Source organism: Zootoca vivipara, chromosome 3 (genome assembly GCF_963506605.1).
Source record: "Zootoca vivipara chromosome 3, rZooViv1.1, whole genome shotgun sequence".
NCBI classification, from domain to species: Eukaryota; Metazoa; Chordata; class Lepidosauria; order Squamata; family Lacertidae; genus Zootoca; species Zootoca vivipara.
The window spans coordinates 44,636,584-44,646,195 of NC_083278.1; the positions used below are offsets into that span (position 1 = coordinate 44,636,584).

At 52.1% G+C, this 9,612-nt stretch overlaps 1 protein-coding gene across 1 annotated transcript; it reads left to right on the forward strand.

Annotated features, from left to right (window-relative positions):
* The first annotated feature begins 7,756 nt into the window (after positions 1-7,756).
* Positions 7,757-9,052, forward strand: POU3F2 (POU class 3 homeobox 2). The gene has a single exon (XM_035110683.2). It carries the CDS (start codon positions 7,757-7,759, stop codon positions 9,050-9,052), a length of 1,296 nt encoding a protein of 431 aa, XP_034966574.2.
* The last annotated feature ends 560 nt before the right edge of the window (positions 9,053-9,612 follow it).

Sequence of the window (9,612 nt, forward strand, 5' to 3'; positions counted from 1 at the left end):
TTGTCCCCCTTCATTTCCCCCCTTCCCTTCTCCCCCCCAAGGCCTCATATTCACCACTCCAAATTTAGCAGCATTCCTTTGATAAATTACTCAAAGTAATCCCTGAAACAGCTAAAGTCTGACTGGTTGACGTTCTGTTAGAAGTGTTCGTAGTGGTATCTGCCTATAAAATATTCACTTGCGGACTACAAAGGGTGGATCATTTTTAATGACAAGATTCAGAACCGGAGGATGAAGCAAGGATGGGGTGAGGAGGGTGGGGAAAAGAGACTAATATCCTGGAATTCAAATCACTAATTTCAAGTACTGAACGCAGAACATTCTATCCTGCTTGTTTGAAACAGCGAGGCAGATAAAATTTGGCAGTCAGCTTAGGAGTTGTCAGCGGAATACTAGTTGGAGGAGGGAAAGTGATAAATCTTCAGCGTTCCCCCTCTCAAACTTTTCATGGGCTGGGTGGGAGGGGAAGAATCCGTCTCTTTTCTGTCTTCTGGGGATATCGATACTGTGGCAAGTAAGTTGGCCTTTTTGTCTGAGGGAGGGAGAAGCCCGTTCAAATGGTGAGCGTGGGAAGTGTGACCGCGCGCAATCAGAGTTATCAATTTCTGTCCATTCTGTTTAGGCTTCTTAGTTAAATCATGTGTTTGTTACAGCCACCCGAAGGAGCCCCGACTTGAAAGTGTAGCTTTTCAGTCATCTTATAAATGCATCCCTGAGGCTGCAGCTCTTGCGGCTTGAAGGCAGATTTCATTAAAACAGCCCAGCTGCCTCTTTGTGCCAGATCGGATTCTTCAAGCGATCACTTGTGAAGCCCCGGCTTCGGAGAGGGGCGCTTTTTCCCCCTTCCCCCTTCCTTCCTCCTCTTCACACACACGCACACCCCCTGCCGCCGCCGCCCCCCGCGTTTCTTTTTCTGGTCCTTCTGTGTAGGCCCTTAAAAGTTGAAGTTTCATTCATGTGTTGTTGGGGTCTCTCGCTCTCCACTAAATCAGGCTCATTCGAGCCCCAGTGGAAAAAGCTCCGCCAAAGCGCAGGATTGAATGGTTCCTCGTATCGAAAGGTTAAAAGGGAACAAGATCAAAACAGCCCAGGCTCACAATAGTTACATTAAATGCGTCCTAGGCTAGCACATGTGCGTGCACACATTTCCAGGCTCGGCCTTTGAATTGGAGGGGGAGGGGGAGGGGAGGGGGAAGAGAGGGGGTGGGGGAGGGGAGGAGCAGCAGCAGTACCTGTGTGGGTCCATCCGTACTGGGCTGTATTACATCTTCTTCACACCTTAAGCCCATGGTATGGGTGCTATGTCCATGTATTTTAGGATAAGGGGTAAGGTAAAAGCAGCAGGGCAAGGGGCATGGGAGAGTGGGTAGGTCGCACGATCCTGCGCAGGTTCGAATGGGTGCTGGTCCTACGGAGTTCTGCGAGGCTTAGTAGCCAAGCAAGTAGGCACAGAATTTCATACATTTTCCCTAAGAGGCGTGTGTCAGCTGCAAAGTTTTCATTTCTATGCATTAGTGGAAGGAAAGGGCTGTGAGAAGGGGGAAGGGTTGAGGGGGCAGCCTGCCTCAATATGGAAGAATTTTTAAGATGATAAGGTCTAATTGGATCAATTCACTCTGGTGTGTTGCTTAGGAAATTGCACTGAGTGCATTGCCTGAACCCAAGTGGGTTGCTGTTTTTGTTTTCTGTTACTCCAGAAGTACAGTTAAAGTTTTCATGGCATTTATCTGTGATCAGCCGATGACTCGATAAAGCTTAACAAACTCATTGTCAGTGTCCTGTTGGTTGACAAGTGAGCAGGGGAACCGTGTTGGATCCCAACCTGTTCGTGGGTGCCTGAGCCCCCACAAAATCTTGCTCGAAATGGCTTGTGTGTTTTCTGTTTGTTTGTTTGTTTGTTTGTTTGTTTGTTTGTTTGTTTGAAATCATTTTGTATCCCGTGTCTTCCTTCTCCTTGCAAGAGAAATCTAGGGTTTGCTGTAAGTGATTCAGTGTTTGCCCACTTAACCAATGGGAGGTTTCACAGCCCCAGCTGACAACAGGAGATGGAAATCCACACAAGGTCCACTTCTGGAACTGCTTTGATTTTGATCCTGCGCTCCCGGTAGGATCAGCCCCTGGAGCCCACCTTTGAACGGGACCTTCTACGCGCGCAGACACACACACACACACACACACACACACACACACACACACAATTCGACGTCGTCCCCCTCTCTATCTTTCTGTGTATATCCTTTTTTCCCCTCCTATGGAGAATATTCTCAGGGAGCTATACTGGAATGAAGGAGATATCAAGGAGGCCTGTCAGTTCAAAGCTTTTTAAGGTTTGTTTGAAAATCCTCTTCCCGTCAAAGTAAGCAGCCCTAGTATTTGAACAGCTGCTTTGAACAGTGATGGGCGGGAAGGAGAAGAAGGACTGAGCTGAATGAAGAAAGAAAGAAAGAAAGAAAGAAAGAAAGAAAGAAAGAAAGAAAGAAAGAAAGAAAGAAAGAAAGAAAGAAAGAAAGAAGAGAGGAAGAGAGAGAGAGAGAGAAATAGAAAGAAACCCACTGCAGCGTCTCTGCCCAAGACATCGCCTCACCTTCAACCTGCTTTTCTGTGGGCAGAGAAAAGGAAAGAAAGGCTCCGGGGACCTCTAATCCATCCAGGGTCAGCGCAGAGACAAAAGGGACAGGCACATGAATGTCTCTTTCACACTCCCAGCGCGTGGACCCAAACCGCTTCCAAGGACCCGCTTGGCCCGTTCCGAACTGAACGACAGAGTCTCCGGTTCTTGAAACCGCCCCCTTCCCGCCTGCCCGCCGCCCGCGTTCTGTGCTCCCTCCGCTGCTGCGCCCTCCCCCGCCCTGCAACCAGACAACCGAAGCTCCTTTGCTGCTTCCAGCGGCGGTGGCGGAGGCTTCTTCCTCCGCAGACACAGAGGGAGGGAGGGGGAGGGAGAAGCGAGCGAAGGATCCTTATAAGAAACAATATTCATGACCGGGATAAGCAGAATGATGGAGACGGGGAGGCGGGACTTCTGCTTCTGGCGCCTCCCGAATTTCACCCACTTGCGCTCTGAGCAATTCCCCGCTGGGGAAATTCATAGAAGATGTTGATTTCGTCGGTGTAGGGTGGGGGGAGGCAGGAAGGGGCTAGGAGGGGATAACGACGCATGAAGGAAAAAGAAACTAACCTTTTTGTTCGCGCCCCCCATGCTCTTGTTTTATTTATTTATTTTTACCATTCCGTGTTAAGCTGCTCTTTCTAACGTGTGTGTGTGTGTGTGTGTGTGTGGCGCGCAGTGGCCTCGTCCAAGGATTTACAGCAGCTGCGCTGTTGCAGGAGGGGGGGCAGTTAAGCCTGACAATTTAGTCGTCCTTCCTGCCCTGGGACGAAAACAGGATCCTGTTGCCCGGACACCCCAGCTTGCCCGGCTTCCTAAGAGCAGCAGCTGCCTCTTTGCTTCCAACACAGACAAATGCGCACACGCACGCACACGACTGACTTCCCGCCTCCTCAGCGGGAAGAGGAGGACTAATTTCACGTGGCTAGTTAAAGTGTTGACCGGGAATAGAAAAAAAGGGGGTGTGGGTGTGTGCCGCTGGCCGCTTTCCACTAATGCCAGGGGTGGGTTGGCGGTTGGCCTGTTGGGAGATCTCTCTATTCAAGTAGACTGTCAGAGAACTCGGTGGGAGATGCGCCTAATAAGAGGCCATGGAAGGAGAAACTCACCCCCCACACCTTCTTGGCTTTCAACCCGCACTCCTGAAAGAAATCCTTGCAAACACCAGGCAGAATTGAGAAGACTGCTTCCCTGTTCCAAAACTCCTTTAATTGTGCAAACACCCTTTGCTTGTTTCTACTGACTTTCAGTGGTTCAAGACTGCACATCGCGTTCACTTAAAAGCACTTCAGTATGGTGTTTGGGAGGGACACTGGCCCAATTGCATTATTCTTGTATGTTGTTCACAGCGTCCAGCTGCTTTGGGCTGATGAGAAACAGTACATAAGTGTTAACAAAGTAAACTGGGGCGAGCTGGGGGCGGGAGAGAACTTCGGTATATTCTTGCTAAACCCCCTAAACTATAAGGTCAAATTCTACCGCAGCTCCGAACTATTGCTCCTGAAACATCAATGAGCGTTAAGGTAGCCTAAAAGCCAAAGGCTATGGCATAAGGCAATAAGCTTTCCTGCGCCAGATTCCACTTCATCAGATGCATGGAGCAGAACCCTAAATTGGCAGGCAGCTATACACACACTGGAGTGGGGCGAGATACGCCTCCTGATCCAGGATGAAAGTGGTCCAGGAAAGCTTATGCTATAATAAATCTGTTGCAGTGCAATCCTATACATGTCCAGTCTGAATGCCCTTAGTTCAGTTGGACTTAATCTCAGGTGAGTGTGGAGAGTTTCTATTGAAATGAGGCTGCATTTTAATGTTGTATTTAATCTTGTTTTTAAGCTGTATTTTAAACAATTGTTTTATATCTGGTGTTAGCCGCGTTGAGCCCGGTCTTGGCTGGGGAGGGCGGGGTATAAATTTTATTATTATTATTAATTATTATTATATTACTATAGGACGGCAGCCAGGTTAATCTGGTTGTTGATGTAACACAAACTGCTATTCTGTAGAAAGGCTGCGGTTAAAGTTATGGTATTGTATAGATATGATTGCATTAGTTCGAAGAAAACCAAACGTTTGCAATCCTGAAAAGTCTTGAGTAAAGACTTTTTCTCATATAACTTTCATATAAAGACGCCAACCCGCGTAAATTCTTTTCTTCCCCTTTCTTAGAATCTAGCAAAGTGACCAGGCCAGGCCACAGGCGTGATGTGCACCCCCTACAACAAGCTAACCCCTTGAGTAATTTATGTACGTTGACTTGTATAAGGTGACTTACGTAATACATACATAAATTGAAGGAGACTTGCTTCCAAATTCAGGAACCTGGTGGTCAGTTATGATCCTGTGCACACTTCCTTGAAAGTGTGAGACGTTCCACAGTGGAACCGACTCTCACGAGAGGTGGCGGACTCTCCTTCCTTGGAGGTTTTTAAGCAAAGGTTGGATCGCCATCCCCTCATTTATGATCAAGTTGAGACTCTTGCATTAAAGGAGGTTGGACTAGGTGACACTTGGGGTCCCTTCCCACTCTACAATTATATGATTCAATGTGCCATTGACACAAAGTATGACTGACTGGCTTCTAAGTGAACAGGCAGCTAGTTGGTCTGAAAGGACCGAAGCCTTCCTACAACCCTTGCTGTGTCCAGTACCTCTCTCTTCCTGTCCATGTGTATCCTCTTCGTGGAACCTCTTGCTTGCGTGTGCAGACGCCTCTCTCGCGCAGAGAAATGTTTCCAGCCAAATAGCCTTCGCTAGGATAATGAATCAGGAAAAGAAAAACCTTCTGAGAAACCTTCTGTTTCAGTGTATCTGATGAAGTGTGCATGCACACGAAAGCTCATACCAGAATAAAAACTTAGTTGGTCTTTAAGGTGCTACTGAAGGATTTTTTTTATTTTTCTTCTGAGAAAAGCTACTTCTCGCTAGTGATGCTAGTAAATCCTCCTTCCCTTCCTGCCCTGGTGTGGTATTTCGGGTAAGATCATTTGGAGTGTACATCTGACCTGGTTGAGATTGGTTGTAGGACAACAAAGCTCTGGCTTCTCAAATTGGGGCTCTAACTCTTGGAGTTCCAGCGAAGTCTGATGCCAAGTGCCCCTTATTTTAAGGCGAAACCCAGCGTAGTCACAGAACACATTGGATGGTTCTGTCGTTGCTAAACATTCCGGCCCCTTAGACCTCAGAACTGAAGCAGCAGCACAGCTTTAGCAAAATGCTTTTGGAAATGTTGGCAAGGATGTTATTTACTCTTAAGAGGACCACACTGGAGGATGGGCCAATCAGCATCACGATGCATCTAAAGTTGTGGGGTGACACTTGGGCTTAAGACCTACATCGATGGGCTTATGGGATTTTGTTTTGTTTCCATAAATGTGCTTAACTGGGGAGGGGCGGTAGCGGATCAACCGTGTGTGTGTGTGTGTGTGTGTGTGTGTGTGTGTGTGTGTGTGTGTGTGTAGCCTTTTCGTAAGCTCCTGCCCGAACAACAGAAAGAAAGAAAGGAAAGAGAAAAGTTGCAGGTCTGTAAACATACTGGTGATCCCCAGGGAGTGAGAGCATGGGCGATTCTGCGAACAATAGCAGTTGGCTTTGCCTCTGCGCTTCTGCGCTTTGCAAAGTGTTAAGCCTTGAAATTCTTAGCGAATCCTAGTTTTGTTCTCAGGCAGCACCTGCTCCTGGGACAGTTTGGGGACTTGACAGAGCCTCTCTCCCGAGGAAGCAGCAGCAGCAGCAACATACAGCATACAGCCCTCCCCTCCTCGCCCCTTTCGCCATGCAGTCCTCTTTCTTTTCCAGCCATTGTGGAGAAGGGAGCAGCAGGTTTATCTCGGATTACTGGGTGCAAACACAAGGAGAAGCGCAAGCGGGGGCGGGGGACGTTTGGTAGAGAAGAGATATTGAAGGCTTGAAGCCCCTTCACTGGCTGCAAGTCTATAAATGCACTTCTTTAGGACCAGGTCCCACTGACACCAGTGGGGCTTACTGTAAACATGCGCGCATGGAGGAAGCGAGGCCGTCCCTCTCCTTCTGATGATGTAGACTGAGTAACTGGAAAGCAAGAGTCCCTGCAAAGTTGGCAGGCTGGTATTTACAAGAAGTACTGGTTTAATATATAAAGTTGCCCTTTCCTGCTAAACAGTATCTGGGAAATGTTGGAAGTCGGTCTACGGACGTGACGAAGCGGTGCGTGCATGTGGATGCACCCAGTCCGCCAGTCAGCCAAGTGAAGAAAGGCATTGGACGGGAGTTTACAGGGGAGGCTCCCGCAAGGAAGCCTATGATTCTGGCAGGGCGTGATTCGGCCGATCCAGTCCAGTCTGCTGCTTGCCGCTTCCTTCAAAGAATACCTTCCACTGAAAGGACGAGTCCTCCTTTGTAGCCTGGCAGACGGAGGCGGAGTGAGGGGGAAGGGAGGGCGCGGGATGGGATGCGGAACGAAAGAGCGAAGCCGTCCTGCGCCTGAAAAGAATCCAACCAAGTTTCGGAAACAATGCAAGCAACAGGAGAGCATCCACACCAGTAGCCTTAACCACGGCGCGCCTAGGGTCAGTTTGTGACCTACTTGATTTTCCAGTAAACATAGACAAAGGTGGTTTTCGTATGTGTCGTCCTCTTGTTGTAGTTGTTCTTGCTGTTTTACAGAGGAGGTGAGCACCATCGGGTCTCACACACAGCCCCCGTTATCCGGACTCAGCCCATGTGGCTACAAGCAAAGGAGCTACACTTTTCATCATCATCATCATCATTATTCCCTTTCTTCCGTGTGTGTGTTTGTGTCTCTTCCCCGCCCCCGCCGCCACTTCTTTTCTGTTCCTTCCCCCTTCCTTCCTTCCTTCTCCCTCCTCAGAGTTTGATTACAAAGCGAGAGAGAGGAAGGCTGTACGGGGGGCGTGGTGTCAGCGCCAGGGCCGGGGCCAATGGGAGGCTCCCCCTGCGCCGGTTGCTAGAGGTCGCCACGTAAATCAAAGCGCAGGGAGCCAATGGGGGCCGGAGGGAGGGAGGAGCGGGGACGCGTGCCTTTGCAGTGGGCTCTGCCAAGCGGACTTGCGGGGGAAGCGAGCGGCGAGAGGAGCCCGAGGCGAAAAAGTAGCTGTCAAATGCGCGGCTCCTTTAAGCGGAGCCCTCAGTCCGGCTCGGAGAGTCATGGCGACCACAGCGTCTAACCACTACAGCCTGCTCACCTCCAGCTCGCCCATGGTGCACGCCGAGCCGCCGGGGAGCATGCAGCCGGGCGCCGGCTACAGGGACGCCCAGGCGCTGGTGCAGGCGGACTACGCGCTGCAGAGCAACGGGCACCCGCTTAGCCACGCTCACCAGTGGATCACGGCGCTGTCCCACGGCGGCGGCGGCGGTGGAGGGGGGGGAGGAGGCGGCGGTGGCGGCGGTGGCGGCGGAGGGGACTCGCCCTGGTCCACCAGCCCGCTGGGCCAGCAGGACATCAAGCCCTCGGTGGTGCAGGCCAGCGGCCGGGGGGACGAGCTGCAGCAGCAGCATCACCAGCAGCAACAGCAGCAGCAAGGCAGACCGCCGCACCTGGTGCACCACGCCGGGAGCCACCACGCCGCCGTGGCCGCGGCCGTGGCGTGGAGGACTGGCGGCGCGGCTCACCTGCCGCCCGGCATGGCTGCGTCCAACGGCGGCGGCCAGGGCGGGCTCCTGTACTCGCAGCCGCCGGGCTTCACGGTAAACGGCATGCTGGGCTCCGGGCAGCCGGGCATGCACCACCACGGCCTACGGGACGCCCACGAGGAGCCGCAGCAGCAGCAGCAGCCCCCTCACCACCCCGACCACCTCCCCCAGCAGCAGCAGCAACAGCAGCACCCGCACGGGCAGCAGCAGCAACAACAGCACCACCACCCGCACCACCACCACGAGGCGCACTCGGACGAGGACACGCCGACCTCGGACGACCTGGAGCAGTTCGCCAAGCAGTTCAAGCAGCGGCGGATCAAACTGGGATTTACCCAAGCGGACGTGGGCTTGGCCTTGGGCACGCTCTACGGCAACGTCTTCTCGCAGACGACGATCTGCAGGTTCGAGGCCCTGCAGCTGAGCTTCAAGAACATGTGCAAGTTGAAGCCTTTGTTGAACAAGTGGCTCGAGGAGGCGGACTCGTCGTCGGGCAGCCCCACCAGCATAGACAAGATCGCGGCGCAGGGGCGCAAGCGGAAAAAGCGCACCTCCATCGAGGTGAGCGTCAAGGGCGCCCTCGAGAGCCATTTCCTCAAGTGCCCCAAGCCTTCAGCCCAGGAGATCACCTCGCTGGCGGACAGCCTCCAGCTCGAGAAAGAGGTGGTCCGCGTGTGGTTTTGTAACAGGAGACAGAAAGAGAAACGCATGACTCCCCCGGGAGGGACTCTGCCGGGAGCCGAGGACGTGTATGGGGCCAGCAGGGACACGCCGCCGCCACACCACGGGGTACAGACTCCTGTGCAGTGAACTCCGCCGCCGGCGGGGGAGGAGGAGCAGGGGGGAACTGGGGGGGCCGAGCCTGGCCCCTTCCCTCGAACCCCTTACTCCTCCAACTCTTTCGATTGTTTTCTCCCTATTCCCCTTTTAAAAAAAGCAGACAAAACAAAAAAAGGAAGGAAGGCGAATGCACTGAACTATCATTGAAACGGTAGCAAAGTGTGTAATGAATGGTGTGTTTCTGACCTTTACAGGCGAGTAACCAGGCAATGAAGTGCAGTGAGTATATGGATGTGTGTGTCAGAGAAGCGAGTGCATGTTTGCCCCCTCCACCTCTCCCCCGCTCTCTCTCTCTCTCTCTCCCTTGCATCCAGGCGCAGGCAGATAAGAGAGATGCCCCATTGCAAATGTCAAGGCGCTGCACGAAACCTTCCCCCCTCTGGGTATAGGCGAAAGCCGGCCGGCCTTTTGTAGCAGGGGGCCTTGCCAGTTAAATACTTGGTGGAGTCTTCGCCAAAGGCGCCTAGAAGGAAAGCAGGGAAGGTGATGCTTCGATGCTCTGCAACGCGCTTTAGGTTGGGTTGCTTTGG